Source organism: Macadamia integrifolia, chromosome 9, assembly GCF_013358625.1.
Source record: "Macadamia integrifolia cultivar HAES 741 chromosome 9, SCU_Mint_v3, whole genome shotgun sequence".
In the NCBI taxonomy this organism is placed as follows: domain Eukaryota; kingdom Viridiplantae; phylum Streptophyta; class Magnoliopsida; order Proteales; family Proteaceae; genus Macadamia; species Macadamia integrifolia.
In genome coordinates this window covers 3859058-3882060 of record NC_056565.1, presented here as the reverse complement: position 1 = coordinate 3882060, position 23003 = coordinate 3859058, and the positions used below count along the sequence as shown (strand labels likewise).

At 36.0% G+C, this 23003-nt stretch overlaps 1 protein-coding gene across 4 annotated transcripts; it reads left to right on the top strand.

The window, feature by feature from the left end:
* The first annotated feature begins 204 nt into the window (after positions 1-204).
* LOC122089820 (protein DETOXIFICATION 42-like) lies at positions 205-22966 on the top strand. Of its 4 annotated transcripts, none has more exons than XM_042659519.1 (14): positions 205-317; positions 17840-18101; positions 18439-18560; positions 18772-18981; positions 19154-19347; positions 19496-19631; positions 19756-19852; positions 19962-20062; positions 20995-21158; positions 21590-21661; positions 21756-21872; positions 21973-22068; positions 22473-22594; positions 22685-22966. In XM_042659519.1, the coding sequence occupies exons 2-14, from the start codon at positions 17938-17940 to the stop codon at positions 22725-22727; spliced, it is 1638 nt and encodes a 545-aa protein (XP_042515453.1). In that variant the 5' UTR covers positions 205-317; positions 17840-17937; the 3' UTR covers positions 22728-22966. The 4 variants fall into 4 exon arrangements, with proteins under 4 accessions (XP_042515453.1, XP_042515450.1, XP_042515449.1 ...); XM_042659516.1 differs by lacking the exon at positions 205-317 and adding an exon at positions 17116-17267; XM_042659515.1 differs by lacking the exon at positions 205-317 and adding an exon at positions 17280-17461.
* Positions 22967-23003: the final 37 nt, after the last annotated feature.

Sequence of the window (23003 nt, the reverse complement as noted above, 5' to 3'; positions counted from 1 at the left end):
CACCTTTTTATAGTGATGATAAGTTAGTTATAATCCACAGAGAGAGAGAGAAAAGGTGGGATCTGCTGCATGCATAAAGGTAAGAAAAGAATATAAGCCACTAAGCTAACAAGTGATGGTAATCGTATGTGGACAAAATGTTTGGTATTTATACCTTTTGTATTGTTGTTTATGTTGGTAGACTGTGCAGAGTGGAAAAGGGAAATGAAGGCATATATATATGGGGGTTTGGTGAAATCAAGTTATTGAGATTTGGAGGGAGAGAGAGAGTGGTAGGAGTCACTACATAATACTTAGCTCTCAATGGAAACATTAAGGTACGGCTCAGTTATTCCTTTCGTTTGTTTTGCTTTGCTTCGCTTCTTCAATTTCTGCTTATAACTATATCTACCACTTAAATAATGTTGATGTCTCTCTTTTGCTCTTTTGTTTTTACATTTACCATATATCTCTCTCTCTTTCTCCGAATGCGGATCAGGTATTCGTACGATAATCATTCTGGTAAGATCCTGATTCACACAAATGAAATCTACAACAAGAACAAGGTTGGATTTCATTTGTATAAATTAAGATCCTACGATAATGATTCTCATATGAGAACTTAATTCATACTCTCTCTCTCTCTCTCTCTCTCTCTCTCTCTCTCTCATGTGTTGTGTGTGGTAGTTATTGAAACAAGTTTTCATTTATATAACTTGAGAGTTTATTATGACGTGCATGAGAAAAGATCAGGGGCCACATAGTAATTCCATGTGTCTATCACAGGCCATATGAGAACCAATTCCTAATGCAATATGTACAATATATATATATATATTTTTTATAGGTCAGGGTCTCACGAGAATGACCTCTTAATTGTGAGGTGTTGAGTATAATATTTTGGAACTCATATGAGCTTAAGAAGGTGTTAGTGGATAATATTTTGGAACTCATATGAGCTTAAGAAGGTGTTAGTGGATCGAAGGTTGGTTTTCAGTTTAACCCAATGAGAACACAGTTAAATGGTTTTGCATTTTTTTGGTCCATAGAGGTCTTTAAATGAGCCTTACTTGCTAGATGTAGGATTCTGTTGTTTGTAATTTGGTTCGTTCTAATGTTAGTAGGGATCAATTTAAAGAAAACTCCATTTTTCCCACTCTCTGTCTGGGAAAGGCTGTTGGATTTTTAATTCAGTTCACAAAGGGTAGTTCATAAGGCAATTGGGGTTTAAAACTTGGAATCATTGGTTCAATCGGTTGATTCAAATCAGAATCAGCTGAGCCTGATCCCGATTCTTTCCGTTAAAAATGGTCTTATCCAAGATGGGTTTTTAGGGTTCAAATCGATTCCAGCTTAATCAAAATTGCCGATTCTGCTTGGTTAATCATGACCTTGGTCTCATCTCAATCATATTCATCTAATACTTCTTCTCATCGATATAGAAATGGGTACAAACAACGAAACAAAATGGAGCTCGGGATTTTGGTGTGAAAATTGTCAGTAGTCGTCGCATTGGAGCAGTGAGCATCGGGTGATTGAAAATCCCTTAAGATATGTGCCCAAATGCTCTCAACCCTCCGATGTTCATTACATCTCATCGTTTGCTGCAGAGTATGTGGATTCAGGTTTTTATTTGGTCTTGTTTTGATCAATCAATCACAATTCATCAAAACGAATTTGAAAATAGTTAAAATTGAAAACACATAAATAATAATTAGGAAAAAAATTATAAAAAGCACTTTGAAAAGAAAAAACCTAACCAGCCATGCATTTTAATTATTTGGATCCTCTTCTAATTCTAAATAATATGATTAAAAAACGAGAATGAATTTTCTTCATCCACAATGAATAAGGTCATTCACCATTAGCATTAATGAGGTGAGAAGCGTAACATAAATAAAGCGTAGTTTGGAGACCTTAACTAATAGGGAGAAATTATAATGACGGTAAAATCAAATCGTGGGTTTTCCATTTCCCACAATGAAAGAAAACTTTTTCCAAAAACATCAACAAATAAGGTCTTCATCGGGAGCATTAATGGATTGGGATTGGTATCATAAATAATAGAAATATAGTTTGGAGACCTTGAACCTGTAGGAAGGTACAATAATGACAGTAAGATCATGAGTTTTTATTTTTCCACAACCAAAGAAATCTTTCTCCTCAAACATCAACCTTCAAATCAAGCCCCACAATCTTGTCTGAATCCTCTCCAATCAGAGTTGTACCCTTATTGAACCCCATCTCACACCAACCATGGGGTTTTGGTTGAAAGGTACTGCCGGCTAGAGAAAATTCAAATTCTAACAATCCCTTATAGGTGGTGAGGAGGGTCCATCCGATGGCTGAGACCCTCACCACCCCCTACAGTCACGGTAGAGGATCTGCAGTTGGGCTCAGTATTCAAAATTCAAAAACAATTGTAGAATGAGTTTAGTAGCTAGAAATTAAAATCAATCAAGATTGATAGGAGTGCGCCAATCTTGGAGTTGCCATCACGCACACAGCCACAACCACTAGTAGAAGCACAAGCTTGTATGTGGTATCAACTATCAACCCAATTATTTGCATATTTTTTCATTGATTAGTTGCTACTTTTCCGATGAGGGAGACATTCATGGCTTCAGATAGATTATTAATTAGGACACCCACCACATGCAGGGTAAAGACTAAAGAGAGAGACATAGAATTGATATATTTGACAAAGACTGATAGCTGATAGCGAATCACTCATAGTTAGACATATGTTTACTTCGATGCTATTAAGGTGTCAAAAGTGAACCCAAAATCTAGAATTGGAATAGAAACCGACTGTTTAAAATCAAAATTTAAATCTAATTGGTTTGGTTTTGATTTTGATTATGGTTTGATTTGATTGCAAATCGAAAAATATTCAAAACCATTACATCCGTAAAACTCTTGAATTTTGAGGGTTTAGGGTTTTTAGTGTCCCAATAATTTTATAATTTTTATATTTATTGTTGATATTATAGAAGTTATTGAACTGACTTCAAACTGAACTAAAATGAAACCAATTAATCGGAATCAAATAATCTTCGGTTTCAATTGGAATCAAATAATATTAAACTCGATTTTGGTTTATACTAATTTTATAATGAATCAAATCAAAACCAAACTATTTAATCAGTACCAAATTAACCAATACAAACAATTTTATGATTCCATCCACATATTGTTCCTCTCTCTATTATTATTATTATTATTGTTGTTGTTGTTGTTGTTGTTGTTGTTGTTGTTGTTGTTGTTATTATTATTATTATTATTATTATTCTATTGGATGTATGTAGCCCACCCCATTAAATTGAAAAAAGACTGATTTTATTATTATTATTATTATTACACTCACTCAACTACAATATACATAGAGAACAAATACCTTTTTGGAGTTGTTCTAATGGCCAGAAAGGTGGTTTTTTTTCCTTCATCTTTCTCTTAGTTCAGATTCGTATCCTGTTCCTCAGTTTCGGATCTACTATTCTTAGGTTGACAGCCAACAACCCAGTTGTGACTTATTGGGTTTAGGGTTTCCAATCATGAAATGTTTGCAGGTTTTGAGTTTCAGAAATCTGTAATTAGTTAGATTTGAATGAGCCCACGACACTCAGAAATCTGTTAATATGCATATATATATATATATATATATATTTTCTGTCACATTCTTTCTCTTTCTATATTTTCATTAATTATATAGATTCTCTTCTCTCTCTTTATCAAATATATAGTGTTCCATTGTCTGTTATTAGTTTGATAAGTAAGATGTCAATATAAGTAGGTAACATGTAGATTTCTCTTTTCCTTTAACATAATCTATTAAAAGAGAGAGAAAGTGGCTTCTAAATCTATGAATCAGGGACGTGTGAGATTTTCATTTTTTACTCTCTTCTTGTGATTGTGATAGTTGATGATGGTGTTGTTACTCTCTCTCTCTCTCTCTCTCTCTCTCCAGTCTCCATTGGAGTATGACTGTTACGCAAATCCTAATCCCTGCATCTTCTTTCTTTCTCCTCCTCCTCCTTCACCGCCACCACTATTCATAACCTTTGTCACTTGTCACGTTACCCTTTCATCTCCTTTGCCTTCCATCCTCACTACCTCAGCCTCCACCACTTCCTCCCCCTCTGCCTCTACCCTCATGCCGCTTTCCCATTTCCTTCCCCTATCCCACTACCACAACCACCCATGGAGCCTGGGTCATGACGATTGGACAAAATATTACATTTTTACCCTCAACTAACCATAATTATTCTGTCATCAGGTGTATAATTCTGAATGAATTATTAAATTACTTGTTTACCCTTATAGCATTCTAACATACAAGTGAAAAAAAAAAAAATTAAGAAATTACAAATTCATTGACAAGGGATTTCTAGAAGATTTTCTCTTGATGACTTGGGGTCCCACAATAATCTATGCGAAAAGTATCTCTTAGCCACTGCCAACAACATCATTTTTGGCTCTCTGTTTTTTTTCCATTGGAAAAGCAGATCCAAAGCTCCCTCTCCCCCCCCACCCCCCTTTCCTTTTTTTTTTGCCACAACCAATAATCTGATCAGATCTTAATGCTAACCGAGCTTTGCGGCTAGCAATAATCTATATGAGATAATTTTATTGATTAGCTTATTGACAAAAGCTTAGCTTTCTCCGTATACGTCACCTCCAACTTCAACCACAGCACCAATTTAGGAGGGAAATTGCATCCATTCAGGATAATCATAGAGTGAAGAAAGCAACTCCAATTCCTCTCTCCACCCTGAAAGCTATATATATCTGGTCTGCAACTTAACCAAACTTTTAGCCATCCTCGTCTGAAATAAAGCATTACTATAATTAAACATGGTTATGGTTTATAATAATAGTTAATGGGCATGCAAAAGAGCAAATGGAGTATGTATTATAAAGGATTGGAAGATAGAAAAGCTGATGTGGTGACAAAGTGACCGCACTAATAATATCTTTTCTTATTTCTTAGTTGATTACTTAAAAAGAGCTAACAGTGGTGAATTATAGCTACGATTAGAGAAAAGGAAAGACTTAGACTCTCTTTTCTTGTCTCGTATTGTCTTCTCACTTTTATATAAAATTAGAACAGTAGCTTTAGCTTCCTCTTTTAAAACCTCACTTTAAATCTATGATTTGATTTCTGGGTTTGGGTCGTTCTCCATTTAACTAACAACCCACTATCCTATGCCAACTTTGCTTTCTGACCTTAAAGTTTGAACTCTGAAATTGAATTGAAGACCTCAAGCAGAAGATTCATGTGTGTTTCATCAGAAAAAAAAAAACCACTCTACCAGTCTATCTCTATCTGGGCCACTATTACCTTAGACAGGTTTATTATAGGATTCGATCTTCTCGGGGGAAAGCCTGGCTACATCCAATGGCTAGGAGTCCTTTGGGGTGCACACCCAACTCTCCCACTTGAGAGGATCAGGATCCTTATAGATGGGCAAGGGTTTTCTAAGCCATTAGGGTATCTTATACCTCTCATGATAGGCACAGGGCGTGAATGGAAGCTTCTCATGTCAGTCACACCCAACAAGAAAATGCGCTTCCACATCAAAGCATGCTAATGCGTTTTAGTATTAAGTTTTTGAGTTTATCTACGAGCACTATTGCTTCTTTGGTCTACGATCAGTTAGTGCATGTCTTTACTCCACCCAACCCATGTGTTTTATTGCATGTGGCGTGTTGGCGTAACAGTTTGCTTTGCGGGATGGGATCTGATCCTACACTCCACCATTAATAATAGTCTTTGGATTGGATAAGCAGTAGAGACTATAAAATAGCCTCTCTTTAGGGTAAAATTATTTTTAAAAAATAAAAAAATTATCAAGTGAGGGGCCATTGGAAACCTTAGCAACACAGGGGATTTTTTCCAATTAAAAATAAAGAAAATGTTCTCTGAATAAGCGGTCCAGGGTACATTAGAATTCTCTCACCTCAGTCCTCCTATTTATAAAACCTTTGTCACTTCTCATTGGTGTACCCTTCTAGGCCGCTTATTTACCCTCTGCCATAATATTATTATGCATTAATTAATAATTAAGACATTAGTCAATTATCAAGATCAAAATACTCCTGTTGTCAAATTCTGTAGCACTTTGCCATTGTTCGGACGATGAGTTGTGTGTTGATTACATAATTTTCAATGCGAAGTTATGTGTTCGAGTTGTTACTGTCATGTTTAGCAGGGTTGTCAGAATTTGTTATATCATTTCTCCTTTCATAAAAATAGATTGGGTGATAAATTGCCTTTGTGGTGGATACAATGCATGTAGGATTATTTGGTTTTACTGATCTATATAATACGTCAGATAGACAGCCGATATCTTATTATAATATGTTGTTATTAGCATGTGATTGATTTTTAGTAGTGTATCAAGTTAACAATGTCACTTATTATAATTAGTCATAATCCATCAATCTTTTTGCATAAATACTCATATATTCTTTTTGTTAAATTGGGATAAGGTTTTATTAGATCAAACACCAAGAAATACGAAAAATAAAGAGACAATAGATCGGCACAACACAGAGATTTAACGAGGTTCACACACCAGGGTGGTGTGCTACATCCTCAGGCAAAGAAGAAGATGTTTCACTATGCAGAAGAGAGATTACACCCAAGCAGCGGCGAGAAAACTCACCCTGAAACCCTAGCTTGAAAAACCCCCAAAATACAATGACTTTCTCAACAAGCAACAGTACATTATATACTCCAAGTTGCTGGTCGACCCATCGGGTAGTGGTCGATCTGGTCGAACCTACACCCCCGCACCCCCAGACGAGATCAGTGATGGGCTCTAGGCTTGAGCCTATCGGCCCGACCCCTCTGCTTCCATCATAGATCTCAGAAAATTTCTTATTCAGGTCGCCACCAAAATATGTCGGAGCAGGTCAATCTTCAAAATGGGTCAAGAATTCAAGACAAACTTAACAAATCTCCACCTTGGCTTGAATTCTCCTCCAACAAATAAACAAATAGCTAAAATCTTCATCTTCTCCAATAGCCCTCCAAAGGGTTGAACTCAAACACGAAAACACCAAGTAAGTTCAAGCAATGCTCGAACTTACCGACACACAAAGGCTTAGTCAACATATCAGTTGGATTGTCTTTAGTACCAATCTTTAACACTTGAATATTACCTTAAGCAATTATCTCTTTTATGAAATGATATCGAACATCAATATGCTTGGTCCTCTCATGATACATCGGATCTTTAGTCACGTGAATAGCACTCTGGTTATCACAATGGACAATAGTCACCCCATGATCCATGCTGAGTTCTCCCAACAAACCTCTAAGCCAAATAATTGCCTCAGTCACTACCATATACTCTGCTTCAGTAGTAGATAATGCAACTGTTGTCTGTAAAGTAGTTTTTCAACTAATCGTACTTTCTCCAAGAGTAAATACATAGCCTATGAGTGACCTCCTCTTGTCAAAATCACCTGCATAATCTTAATCAACATAACCAGATAAACTATCACCATTCCTCCTAAACTCCAAACAAACACCAGATGTCCATTTCAAGTATCTAAGTATCCACTTCACTGCTTCCCAATGAGCTTTATCTGGACATGACAAATATTTACACACCACACTAACAGCTTGTGAAATGTCAGGACGAGTGCAAATCATAACATACATAACGGAGCCAACTACACTAGAGTATGGAACACGTGACATGTACTCCACCTCTTCATCTGTCTTAAGTGATAGAGCAGATGAAAGTCTAAAATGAGATGCAAGAGGAGTACTTATAGGTTTGGCATCTTTCATGCCAAAATGATTCAATACCTTTTCAATGTACTTTTGTTGAGATAGCCACAGCTTCCCTGCTTTTCTATCCCTCTTGATCTCCATACTAAGAATCTTCCTTGCTGCCCCCCAAATCTTTCATCTCAAATTCAGAACTTAATTTTTCCTTCAACCTGTTGATCTCATTCCTGTCTTTTGCTACAATCAACATATCATCAACATAAAGCAATAAATATATGAATGACCCATCAAAGAGCTTTCTGAAATAAACACAACAGTCATATTGACACTTGGAGTATCCAAAACTAGTCATAATTGAATCAAACATTTTATACCACTGTTTAGGAGATTGTTTCAAACCATATAGGGGCTTCTTCAACAAGCATACATGGTCCTGCTTACCTTCAATAACAAACCCTTCACGTAGATGCATATAAATCTATTCTTCTAGTTCACCATGCAAGAATGTTGTTTTCACATCAAGTTGTTCCAACTCTAAATCATGCATAGCAACTAAAGCAAGTAGAACACGAATAGAACTATGCTTAACAATAGGTGAGAAAACATCATTAAAATCAATTCTTTGTACTTGACTGTAGCCCTTTACAATCAAATGTGCCTTGTACCTAGCATCTTCAACACCTGAGGCAGATTCCTTCTTCTTGATTTGCGACAAACAATTTTCTTCCCTGTTCTAGGCTTGACAAGCTCCCAAGTCTGATTTTTATGAAGAGATTTCATCTCCTCATTCACGACAATCAACCATTTCATAGAATCAATTGAAGTAACAACTTCAGAATATGTTGCAGGCTCATTATTTTCAATTGTATCTGTAACAGATAATGCATAAGCAACAAATTCAGCATGCCCATGCTTTTGTGGTTGTCTAATATTCCTCCTTGGTCTATCCTTAGCAATGTTGTACCGCTCTTCTTCTTGATTCTCTTAAACATCATCTCCTTCAGTAAAAGTAGGCAACTAAACTGAAGTAGATTGTACTTTTTTAAAGATGAACCACCAATTTCAAACTCCACATTCTTTCTAGATTTTTCTTAACCTTCATCATAATAAATATGAGCTTCTTTCCTAGGATGCAACATAGATGATTTATCAAAAGTAACATCTCTGCTAATAAGAAATTTTAGTGACTTTGGATTAGGACACCACAACCTGTATCACTTCACTCTCGATCTATACCCAAGAAAAATGTATTTCTTAGCGCTAGGTTTTAACTTCCCTTTATTCACATGTGCATAAGTTGAACATCCAAATACTTTTGAATTAGAGTAGTCTGCAGGCTTACCTAACCAAATTTCTTCTGGAGTCTTGCACTCAATAGCTGTGCAAAGAGATGGATTCACCAACAAGGTTACTGTGTTAACTGCTTCTGCCCAGAACTCCTTTCCCAATCCTACATTTGATAACATACACCTCACATTTTCTATCAAGGTTCTATTCATACGCTCTACCATTGCAATCTGCTAAGGTGTTTTAACAACTGTATGATGTCTTGCAATACCTTCATTTTTACAAAACTCATTAAAGTCACCTTCACAAAACTCTAGGCCATTATCGGTTCTCTACATTTTAATTTGTTTCCCAGTCTGTTTCTCAGAAAAATTCTTCCATTGTTTGAAAGTGACAAATACTTCATTTTTATGCTTCAAGAAATAGACCCAAACCTTCCTAGAGAAATCATCAATGAAACTAAGCAAGTACCTTGCACCAGCCCCCTTTGAAGCAACCCTGGAGGGCCCCCATAGGTCTGAATGAATGTAGTCTAAAGTTCCCTTGGTCTTGTGAATAGCAATACTGAAACTGACTCTTTTCTGCTTCCCAAACACACAATGCCCACAGAACTCCATTGCTCCTGTACTCTGACCACACAACAAGCCCCTTTTACTTAATGATGTCATCCTTCTTTCACTCATATGACCTAACTTCATGTATCATAAATTTGTGACATCTAATTTAGACATATATGATGAAGCTGTTGCAACAGACCCAGTGATTGGTACCCTACAACACATACAAACTATTAACCTTGATTCCTTTCATCAACAAGAGAACACCCTTGGTGATCTTCATGACTCCACCTTCAGCTCTATACTTGCACTCATTTGAATCAAGAGTGTCTAAACTGATGAGATTCTTCTTCAAATCAAGGATATGCCTAACATTAGACAAAGTTCTGACTATGCCATCATACATCTTGATATTGATCGTTTTCATTCCAGTAGTCTTACAAGAAGCATTATTTTTCATCAACACAATTCCGCCTTGACTTGATTCATATGTAGAAAACTATTCACGATTGGGACACATATGATAGGAACAACCAAAGTCAAGAATTCATTCATCCTGTGATCTGACCTATCATCAGTCACCAAAAGCATATCAAACTCACTCTCCACTTCAACAATACTAGCTTCTGCAGAATCATCTTTCTTCTGTTGATTTTGGGCCCCACCACCTACTTTCTACTTATTTAAAAGCTTATAACATTCAGATTTAATATGTCTATTTTTCTTACAATAATTACAGGTCAAATTCTTATGCTTAGATTTTGATCTAGCCTATTTTTTGTCACCATCTGAACCTCTTTTATTCGTTCTCCCTCTAGCTATCAAACTAACACCATCAGATTTATTGGTGGACGTCAATTCATCATCAATCTTCTAGTTGCTTTACAAATTCATTTTGACATCTTCAATAAAGATTGTCTTTCTATCATAATTCATGGTATCCTAAAAATGCTTATAATATGGAGGCAAAAAACATAATAATAATAGGGTCAAATCTTCATCGTCTATTTTAACATCTATCATTTTCAAATTAGTAACAATAGAATTGAACTCAGATATATGGAATTTAATAGAAGTACATTCACCCATATGAAGGGTATACAGTTGTTGCTTCAATCTCAACCTATTGAAAATTGGTACTCGTACTCAACCTATCCGATTTCGATCCGATTCTGGTTCCTATTTGGATTTTGTATTCGGTTCTTATTTGGTTACAGTATCCAGTTTCAAATTCGATTTTGTTATGCAACTGCTATTCATAAGACAAAATATAAATGTTTATTTACTATGTTATTGGTCTTCCCCAACAAAAGAATAATAATAATAAAAAAAATCATGGGCTATCAATCATCTATTGAACTTCTAATATCGTTAATTTTACTACTTTAAAATACAATATGCAGAGAAGAGGAAGAATAGAATACTTCAAACTTGAAGAGTTACAATTTAGTAGATTGTTTAACTCATGATTCATGAGTCCCAATGCAACAAAAAAAAAAAAGAGGGTTTTAGAGTTGGACTATAATTAAAACTCTATGAGATGATTTATCATTTAGGTGATTGAATATATTGGGTTTCCATATAAGTAACGTCAAGTTTTTAGTTAAAGAGGAAAAGGTGGACATTAGGTTATCCGGTCCGGTTTTGGTTAGAATTGCCGGTTCTTGGCATAAATCCAGATCCGGACCAAACTGAATTACAAATACTTATTTCAGATCCAAAATTTAACTATATTATAATGGGTTGGATTTGGTTCAGGGTATTCGGTCCGGATCTAGATTTGGTTTTTGGTTTCGGTTCTGATTTGACACCCTTAGCTCCGAGCTTGGGCCTATCGACCCAACCCCTTTGCTTCCATCACAGATCTCAAAAAACTTTCCATACAAATGGCCACCAAAATACATCGGAGTAGGTCAATTTTTAAAACGGGTCAAGAATTTGAGACAAACGTAATAGATTTTAGATATTATGAAAAAATAAAATAAAATAAAAAAAGTCTAACAAGTGATTCAGAAAGGGTTGGTGCATGCAAGCACCGACTTATCCGGAAAATAATCGTCTGTTTTTCTCATCCCTGTTTTTCCTTGTTTTGCTACCTGCAGAACGTGACACGTGGACAACTTTAAGACCAACGCACCAGATGTAATAATTCTCACCCAATCTTGACCGTTGGTCTCCTTGTTGTCCATGTGTCGCGTTCGGTAGGTAACAAAACAAGGAAAAATATGGATGAGAAAAACAGAAGATTTTGATCCGACTTATCCTGCCATGTTTCAATGGCAGTTTTTCCCCTAACTTGTCTTTCATTTGTTTTGGTGTTTGGACTTTGGACTTCCCTCGCCCTACCTAATTTCTCTCTCTAACGGTGAATAAAATAACTAAAAAGGTAATGAAGTAGCTATTGACGAAGAGGAGCAGCTTAATTAGCATTTCTATAATGTTAAACCCCAATTAACAATTAAAAAAAATAAATTCCAGTCTCCAATGAAGTTTCCCAAAAAGGATCCACCTTCAACGAACAACACCGGACTTTCTGTCCAATTGTGGAGATCTCTCTCGATTCTTAAGTCTTTCTCCACTTGGGATCTCCATATTCCGTAGTCCTTACTTAATTAATTATTAGGTTTTGTCCCTTGGATCATCTTGTCTTCCTCTTTATCCCATTTATCTTTTGCTTCCCATACCATACAGATAAGGCCTCCTTCTTTTTTATCTCATCTGACCCAGAAATATCCTGGACAGGTTCCATCTATATTTTATTTTCCACTAAATAGCTTTCCTGAACTCATCTGGCCTCTCTCCCACAGGTAGTAGCATGGACAGGTTCCATCTATAAATGATCTCATCTTTACTGTTCTTTTGTAGCAGTCAAAAAGAGAAGAAGAACCTGCTTCACACTGCTCTTTCCATGCTTTAATAATATTGTTGTGAAAAGATCTAAATTTTATAATCTTTTGATGTCACTACTCTACTTTAGGTGAGGATAATTTGACGGATTAAGTGGTAGATTCCACAAACCGTCTAGTTGACCAAACTACTCTGCATCCAAATTTACTACCCCTTAACATACTCCAACAATCCATTCATTTCATATATGAGAGAGACCACTTTAGATTTTTTTTTTTTTTTTTTTTGGGTGATGAGAAACCACCTTAGATTCACAAAGGGTGTATATATATATATATATATATATATATAGATATATAGATATATATGCACTGGGTCCACATGTTTGATCTAGTGGAGTAGTAAAAAAAGGTACAAGGTTAGGCACCCTAGCTATATTCTTCACTTAGATAAACTACAACAAAGGATTCTTTGAGCAAGTTGTTATAGAGGAGATAGATGTTTGATCTAGTGGAGTAGTAAAAAAAGGTACAAGGTTAGGCACCCTAGCTATATTCTTCACTTAGATAAACTACAACAAAGGATTCTTTGAGCAAGTTGTTATAGAGGAGATAGTAGGGAGTATGGCATGTTTAAGGATATCGAAGTTATTTCATGTGTAAAGGAGATAGATAAGCATAGAACCCCAGTGGCCGGGAGAATCTTTCATATAAAATCCACATATATATATATATATATATGTGTGTGTGTGTGTGTGTGTGTGTGTGTAATTTAATCCACTTTGAATAATTTAGAGTGCCGTCATCTTTTTATGATTCACTAAAAGATCTACTTCACATGATGGGTAGGTATATAGAGATGTTGGAAGTTATAAAGTTATGGTCTCACATGTTTTCATTCATGTTCTTATTGATTTTATATACTTGAGGAGCTCTTTCCACCCAATGTTTTAAGGTTTTGGAATTGGACTCTCTAACATGGTATCCAAGCCCAAGTCTACCTATTACAAGAAGTTAGTACATATGATGCTCTTTGTTAGTTGTTAATTGGGTAATCAGACGTGTCGATTCCTTCTCTTAAAGAGTATCAATTTCCAGCCCACATTAGTTGGACTGACGAACCATCAATTTGATCGTAGTTTGGGGTTTCACAAAACTGGTAGAAAACAACATTGAACTAAATTGAGAGAAACCGAAACCAATGTAAAACTCACACCAAAACTAATAGAAAAAACCTAGTATTTTTAAATACAGTATATACGAAGAACCCGAAACCAGCCCAAGGTTCACATAAAAACCGATTGAAATCAGATCAAACCAAATCCAAAACAAACCGAACCGACCAACAATCCTATTTATCAAAGATTCCAAATCAACCTCTCTTTTTTTTTTTTTTTTTTAAAGTTTAAAGTGAGGATTTAAGGTATTAGTTCGTGGACCTTGGGTCCTAATTTTTTTTCATCTTTCCTTTTCGGGAATCGAGAAGCCGTGGTTAGTGGCACCGGTACTTGTACACGCGGCGGCGATTCTGTGGATACAGAGAAAACCACAGAAAGTATTATATTAATTAGTTAATAATCTATGCTTCCAATGCTTCCACGTACTAGAAAACGGCTTCCAAGTACCGATAGAGAATTAAAAACCATAAAAAGGAGAAGAGAGAGATATTATTCTGTGGACCAGACCGTAGATGGAGCCATGTTCAATTGTTCCCTCCATTTGTTGTTTGTAATATGTATGTTGTTGACAAGTGTATCCTTTTTATTTAGAAAGCAGTGAGAGAGATCTACCCTATAGATCCTCCATTTCTTCCCCAACAATTCTTGGAGATTGAAGTACCAATCTTCCTTTCTTTTTTTTTTTCTTTTTTTTTTTTAATAAAAAAATAACCACCAAGGGAAATCATATTTTAACTGACACGTACCTATGAATTTTATTGTACCAATAGGGAAGAAATTTATGAGTCTTGATTCTCTCCACTTGAGTTCAATGAGTTAATTCCTAACTTCTTAGTTAGAATATATTTATCAGTGAGGTTGGTAGTCTAGTAGTGGAAATACAATCAACTTATCATTACTTGAGTCGGCTAGTTGTGGGTTCAAGTTTTGGCATATCCGGGGCTATGATCACTATCATGGAGCACCATTTTTTCATTATCCAAAAAAGTTAGGATATATTTATGTTTTGTCTAGTCTTTCTAAACCTTCCATTTTTTTGTTTTTCGTATTAATTCTTATCATTAAAAAAGAATTATTGAAAGATTCCAATCAATGGTCATCATTAGAGGTGAAAGTTTGGCCTTAGCAATCCAAACTCGTCCTTGTTCATCTTGAGCCTGACCAGGGTGTGTACCAATTTTTTTGACCCTAAGGGCATGTTAGGGTTGAGTCAGATTTGGGTTGAGGCCTCAACCCCACCCAAATCGGCTCAAAATTTAACCATGAACTTTTATATTAGAATTTAGGGCTCCTATTGGTATTTTTTTTCTATAATTTTTTAATGTATAAGATATGAATAGTAAAAATAAGTCAATCAAGGTTATTCCAACCATTGTAGAAGCCAAGGTTAACCCAACCCAACTCAACCCAGCCAACCCAACCTGGCGTCCTGGCCCTGACAGAGTCAATTAGGACTGGAACCCAAGAGGATTGGGTTGGATTGAATTGGGTCTGAATTGAATTTTGAGAATCTAAGATTAGGTTATGGTTTTAAGAAACTCACCCCTATTTCACTCCTAGTCATCATTACACTTCGATGAATGTCAATTTAGACCAACACACAAGAAGACAATAAAGGCACCGTTTGACAACGTTTCTGCTGTTTCTGTGTCTAGAAACAACAAAAACGGTTTTTCATGTTTTCATAAACAAAAACGGATTTTTTGGTGTTTGATAAACATGTTTCTCGAAACGTTTTTTGCTGACATAATGCCACTAAAAACCCAATAGTATCATCGGATGCCCAAAAGGGAGAGAGGGTTCGATTGTCTTTTTTTAGCTTTAAATAGTTGAAAATTTTATCGGGCACAACAATTTTTTTTTTCTCTCAAATTCATTTCTAGAGACGACGACTTGTTTCGTCAAAGTCGTTTCTAAAATTGTAAATAAGCTTAAATTTTGATTTATTTTTCTAGAAACGGGTGAAAGTGAATAACTTTATCAAAATTTTTTTAAGATGTTTCTTCGTTTATGGAGACAAGAAAATGCAGAAACGGCAGAAACGAAACGTTATCAAACGATGCATAAGTGTGAAGATAATTTTTTTGGGGTGGGGGGATTGAACGGAAAATCTTTCTCAAAAATGAATTTCAATTGGGGGGGAGGGTTATGAAGGAAAATCTTTATGACGTAGTGGGATTGTGGGAAGGATGTGTTTCACTGTAGTGGGATTGTGGGAAGGAGGTCATGCTAGTACAAGTGTCAGTCGAATATAATTTATGACGTACGTCTTCCCCGTACTTATTACGTGGGGCGTGACCCATTGATAGGTTATTTTTCATGGGCGAGTGGCAGCAGGACGTACGTATTGCAATCTTATTTTCATTTTCTTTTAATATTAACCGTCCATTTAAATTTAGATTAATCTAAACCATCTATTCTATTAGTTTTTTATATTGTAACTGATTCTTAGTTTTTAGAGTGGAGAGATGACGGATGTGGTTACTTAACTTGTCTAATATTTTTTTATATAAATAAATAAATAATATAATTCCTATAAGTGGACTCCTCCTTTGATTTTGTTGGGAAATCACAATTCTCTCTCTCTCTCTCTCTCTCTCTCTCTCTCTCTCTCTCTCAAAATAGGATGAGATAAGAAAAAAATCAACATAACTATTTTCAGACACTGAGCATATAAGAAACTTGGCCACACATATCAAAATACCTTGTTTATATATTAATCATCAGGGAAGGGATTTGGACAGTAAAATTTGCATGTAAGGCAAAAGACAAATTTGAATTTATAAAGTAAATAAAGCTGTTGAATATCTAGGATTTTATTATTACTTATTGGGTAGATATTATTAACCTATGAGAATTTACCATGGATGCAAATCTTCACTGAAATTGATAAACAAAATCTCAACTAGACTGGAGAGCGGTGAAAAAAGAAGAAGAAAGAAGGAACAACCTTGAAGAAGAAACAACAAGAGAGAGAAAGAGAGGTTCGAGATTTCTAGGCGGAATGAAAAGAGGAGTCCGCTTATATTGGGATTTTTAATATTTATTTATTTAAATATTAATAATATTAAACAAAGTTGTAACTGTTTACAACTCTGTCAGCAGGATTAACATATTTAACACGTGTCAATCATATCACTTACGTGAACATTCACTGAGCTGCGAACATTTCGCATTTCTATTTTTCTACACGTACCGCGACCATTTTGCCATTTTCCATTTCTGAATATATCAGAAAATACCGTACACATTAGTCGTCAATGTTGAAAATTAAGAGAGTTGGGTGACATTAGGGTCTTTCTCCCCATCACCTTCAGGTTCAGGTATTTTCCGGGGAAGGAGAAGGAAACCACCCACATCTCTCTCTCTCTCTCTCTCTCTCTCTCTCTCTCTCTCTCTGTCTGCATGTGAGAGAAAGAGAGAAAGAGAGAAAGAGAGAAAGAGAGAAAGAGAGAAAGTGTGCGGCGTTGCTTTCTCATTTTTTTTGTTTTTGTTTGGTAATTGGTAAATTGCATTCTCACGCTTGGTGGCAGTCCTCATCCAAGAGTTTCCAAGAAAAGAAAAAAAAGAGAAGGAAATAGAGAAACTGAGAAAGAGAGTATGGGACCATTGACTTAAAGACCAGCAATGGCAAAGACATGGAACTGAGGAATTCTTTATGCAACCTTCCCTTAAAGTTAGTTCCAAATCTACCTTGCTTTAAATGGGTACTTGAATGCTACTCCCACACTATACCCTCCATTGGTTTCTTCACCACATTCATTCTCCTTATATCCTCTGTTTCATGTTGATGGGTAGTAGAGCTCTTGTTTTATGCTTGCCTCTCATCTCTAGACTCAGCAAGACCAGTATTGGATCTTGCTTCAAAAGGTTAGTTATTGAATGCTGCTGCTCCCTACCCATTAGTTTCTTTACCACATTCATCCCTTCTTATATCCACTCTTCATTTTCATGAGAATACTTCATTTGTTTTGCTTAGCTCGCATCTCTAGACTCAAATCACTAAACTAAAGCTTTGGCAATGGGGATTTGGAACTGAGGGAAGCTCATGCTGCAGTCTTTGCTTTAAATAGTTCAAACTCTATCAGGGTTTTTGCATGCTAGCTCCTCTCTCCCACTGGTTTCTTGACCATATCTCATTCTCCTTACATCCCCTGTTCATGTCCATGCATGGTTAGATTCTAATGTTTGATGACAACATTCTTGCTTTTTCTTTGTTTTGATCGATTGGGAAATGAACTATTGCAGGGTGTAGCACTTGACTTGTTTCAAGCATTGCATGTTAGAGTCATCATATTCACGTTGAGGAGTACATCTGAGGAGCATTTGATTTAGAGTGTCCATTAATGGCCGAAGTTATAGTACCAGCAGTAATTGAAGAGGTTCCACCTGTCTCCAACGCCGAGGAGGTTCCAGTTGGCTCAGAGGAGGCTCCAGTTAGCACAGAGGAGACCACTCTTTCAGGAAAGAAGAGGAAGATACCCCTTTTTGTTATCTTCAAGGATGCAAGGTATCAACATAAAATGCTTTGCTTTCTGGGTTCTTTTTCTATTGTTTTCATGTTTAAAATAGAGTCTTGGAGTGGTTTTTTTATAAGTGAAAATAAAAGAAACAACAAATGATTTTACCAAAGCTAATGCAGGGTCATGCAGTTCTAGATTTACAGTCTCCCACCTTGATATCAGAACAAAATGTTTTGTTTTTTTTTTCTCTATTGAATTCTGTTTTCACTTCTTTCTTAGAGGATTGGAATCCTGTAGATGTTTTCTGTTTAACTGAAAAGGAAGAATACAAACAACAAAATATTTTAACAGTGCTAATGTGGGATTCTGCAATTTCATGGCCAGCCGTGTCTTGAAGAAGGATGAGCTGGGCATGGAGATATTACGGATTGCATTTCCTGCAGCACTGGCTTTAACAGCTGACCCCATTGCTTCCCTGATCGACACGGCATTCATCGGACGAATAGGTACGTCCTCTTCACTCTATATGTTTACTCAAATGAGCTAATGTTTGATCTGTAGCCGTAATTGTTTGAAATTTTTATGCTTCTATATGATTTTTCATTAATGCACTATGTTATTGATTTATTGTCCAATTTCTCTTGCTGTTACGGGACTTTTCCATTAATGGTTTCCTTCATAGCTAATAAAGTTTCTGTCTTTATCTGAAATTTATAGGTCCTGTAGAGCTAGCTGCTGTGGGAGTCTCTATTGCTGTGTTTAATCAAGTGTCAAGGGTAACAATATTTCCACTTGTTAGCATCACAACTTCTTTTGTTGCGGAGGAAGAAACTGTTGCAAGAATAAATGCTGATGAACAAGAAACTGAAAATTTAGAAAAGGGGTTGGCCACATGCAAAGAAATGAAGGAGTTTGATCCAGAATGTGGTATGTGTCCAATTTTAATGGACTAAGAAAATAGATTGCATTAAGGTGCCCCATAATGAGATTTCTTTCTTTTCTTCCAATTTAATTCAGTTTCTTCTTTAATTGGTAAATAACAGCCTAGATAATTCAATCTCTTCAGAAAATAACTCATTTGAGTATGTCTCTGTTTCAGATACTGAAAAAACTGCATGCCAGCCATCTTCAAATATTGTTGGAAAGTCAAAAAAATCCAAAACTAAGCATGAAAAGAGGCATATTCCATCAGCGTCATCAGCATTGGTTATCGGCGGGATACTTGGCCTTCTCCAAACCATATTCCTAATTTTCGCATCAAAACCAGTCTTGAGATTCATGGGTGTGAAATCTGTAAGTGTTCTCACTAGGAATATTGAGGGTCATAAATTCCTATAGCTTCTTTACCGGAAAAAAAAAAGCATATAGCTTTGTTCTAATTCTTTGACCTTTCCATGGCTATGAACTATCATTAACTTATTTTGATATTATTTATAAACAGGGCTCCCCTATGATGACCCCAGCTCTAAGGTACTTGACATTAAGGTCACTTGGTTCTCCTGCTGTTCTTCTTTCTTTGGCCATGCAAGGGATCTTTCGAGGATTTAAGGACACGAAAACTCCTTTATTTGCTACTGGTAAGTGGAAGTCTTTGTTTTCGGTATGCATGTGTATGTATACTTGCCCCAAACTTTCACCATTATTACAGTGTATACGTATACCCTACATCTAATGCATATTTTTTAATCTTATTTGATTCAGTGGCAGGGGATCTAACAAATATAATTCTAGACCCTGTACTGATGTTCGTTTTCCATTTGGGGGTCAGTGGTGCAGCACTTGCCCATGTCATTTCTCAGTAAGTCATATCTGGTTGCAATTCAAAATGTTATTATTATTATTATTATTTAATGGATAGATCATATTATTATTATGATGATTTTCTCACATAAGTTTCCTATCTTTAGGTACTTCATTGCTGTCATTCTGTTGTGGAGATTAATGAAACAAATTGAACTGTTACCTCCAAGTATTAAAGACCTACAATTTAGCAGGTTTCTTAAAAATGGTAAGGGCCTTTTTTTCTGTATTATTAAAGTTCCTACCAGTTCGTCTTCATTCATCTTCTCTTCACTTGAAGGTTTTTTATGAAATATCATGTTTTGAACTTTCACACTTTAATATGGCAATTTTCGAAATCCAGAGTTATGGATTCATTTTTTGATATGTATAAACTAGAGAAATTTGAATGGATAATTTTTTGTAAGATAGAGCGATTCCTTCAGCAGGTTGGAAGTTTGATCAAAGGATTACCTAAGTTACAAACTGAACATGCATATGAAACATATTTCATACTTACTAGTACTTTTTCTTGTTCTCCTAAACTCAACACATATGAAATGCTACATGTCATTCAATTTATTAGGAATCAAGTTGATATAGACCTTTGATATTATTGAGAAACTTCTAATAAACCATATGTGAATGAAAGAAGGAAGCTTTTAACTTCGATAAACTTCCTCCCTCCCACCATCCACCAGAGAATGAAAGAGAGAAGAAGATCTTGTTAGTTCTTTTCCTTTTGGAATTTGACCTTTCGGTATGTAGCTTCTGATGGTCTTCAGTAATATGCATTGTGGCCTGTAGTTTATAATTGTAGCAGAGGACACCATAGCTCATAATTTGTGACAGTTAATATATCGAAAACAGAACAGTGTTCTCAAGTTGAGATGTTTTCTGTTAATGATGACAATGCATACGTTCGGTTTTAAATTGTTGAAAAGTGATTCTCATAATTCTGTAATGTTGGTTTTAAACCTAACCATGTTCGGAATGCCAAATAGCTAGACCGCTCTCTCAAATGCTTATTTTTAGTGATGTTGTTTCTTTGCCCTGTTTCTGATTCCAATGACAATCTATTTCCAGATGAAGAATTCAGTTTTTCTGATGCTGTTCTTTTAGTAGACCCTTGTCTTACTCTGTTTTTGTACTTGGAACCAGGTTTTCTGCTCCTTATGAGGGTCATTGCAGTAACATTCTGTGTTACCCTGGCAGCATCAATGGCTGCACGGGAAGGTCCAACTCCAATGGCTGCATTTCAGATCTGCCTGCAGGTCTGGTTGACAACATCTCTTCTTGCTGATGGATTGGCAGTTGCTGGACAGGTAAGAAACCCACAACTGTCCTTGGTGAGAATTCAATTTTTTAAGGAATTTGGTTGTTAAGCAGACTCAATTAAACAAAAGCACCACAGTAACAACTTGAATTATCATAGACACTGATGAGCTGGATCCACTGAGTTTATGATAATCCATTCTCTATTTGTAACTTTAGTGCATCCATTTTGGATCACAAACTCTGTTCAATATGCTTTCTTCCTGTGTTTGGAAAATGTCTCGCCTCAAATTTCAGATCTTCCTCTTTAACAAAAACAATCACTCATCATTATCAGTCACTATTTCTTAGGATTGTTGAGTTTCCATTCTGAGCTCTCCTTTATCCAAAAACCAATGCTTTCACTTACCAATTTATTTAGTCTTCCTTTTCTTACTTTCATATCAGATTCTGTACACTGAATGTTCTCATGCTCTTTCAGGCAATACTTGCAAGTGCATTTGCTGAAAAGGATTATGAAAAAGCAAAAGCCACTGCAGCCCGGGTATTGCAGGTGCATCATTTGTCAACAGAAGAATCAAATCTGTTTCTTTTTCTCTTACATGTCATGATTTATTCTAAAAGTTGTGGATGAAACAATTTTGCAGATGAGTTTGGTACTGGGGTTGGGGCTTGCAATCTTTATTGGACTTGGCTTGTATTTTGGAGCCGTAATATTTACAAGAGACATTAATGTTATTCACGTCATACATATAGGCCTTCCGGTATGTCCTTCTGCCTATGAGCGTAACACAGAAGATTTTGTTTTTAATTTAATTTACAGAAATGCAAATAATTCTGGATTTATCTTCTTCTATCCACCAGTTTGTCGCAGCATCTCAGCCTCTCAATTCCTTGGCTTTTGTTTATGATGGCGTTAACTTTGGAGCATCTGATTTTGCTTTTACCGGATACGCCATGGTAAGCATGTTAGAGAATGTTCAACTCTACATACCATCAGTATTCCAAGAAAACCAGATATGAGTAGGTCAGTCAGACTATCAGAATCACCAATGGCCATTATCAGGTGGTTGTGTTGGAGATCAGAAACAAACATAGTTCATAAAATGCTGAAAATTTGACAGACCATCTGAATAGCCTGGTCAAACAATTTGACCCAGATGGATAATTGAATTCTGTATTGTATTAGTATCCAGTGAATCAGATGGTGGGACTGTTGCATTGTCAATAGCTGGCCCCAAACAGTTAAACATCCACTTCAGTTATGGAAGCACTGTAACTTATACAATTTAGAGGAGAAAAATTAGAACTACACAACACAATTTAATTTTGTTCTGATAAATGTTCCACTCTTTTTTCTTCAGGTTCTAGTAGCTGTAGTGAGCATTGTATGCTTAATCTTTCTGTCTTCTAGTAATGGTTTTGTTGGAATTTGGATTGCTCTGACGATCTACATGAGTCTACGTGCATTAGCCGGCTGTTGGAGGTAATACCATTTTCCATTCTCAGTTTTATATGACCCATTTACGATCAGCCTTGTCTTGACCTTTTCATCTCAACTTGTTTAATATTGCAGGATGGGAACTGGAACTGGACCTTGGAAATTCTTAAGGAGCTAGTTGTACTCTTTTTATGAACAAGGCCTCTTGTTCCCTGGGTTTTCATACACAGATATACAGATAGATGTAGAGTCTTGCCTCCTTTTTTTGCTTCCCTGAGTGATAGGCCTGTGAATCTCTCCTGTGGTATTCATTTGTAATTGCTGTAGCTTTGAGCCTTTCAGACTATTTAGTTCAATGTTGACTTTTTTTTCTATATATATATAGACATACACACATCCAGAGTAGATTGCTTTCAATCATGTGGCCTCTCTCTCTCTCTCTCTCTCTCTCCCC

Excerpts from the sequence above, each read along its gene's own strand:
- LOC122089820 (XM_042659519.1), top strand. The coding sequence starts at position 17,938 with ATGGCCGAAGTTATAGTACCAGCAGTAATTGAAGAGGTTCCACCTGTC. Across the intron at positions 19,348-19,495 it reads GATTCATGGGTGTGAAATCT|GGCTCCCCTATGATGACCCC; the intron begins GTAAGTGTTCTC and ends ATTTATAAACAG. Across the intron at positions 21,662-21,755 it reads CTGCAGCCCGGGTATTGCAG|ATGAGTTTGGTACTGGGGTT; the intron begins GTGCATCATTTG and ends ACAATTTTGCAG.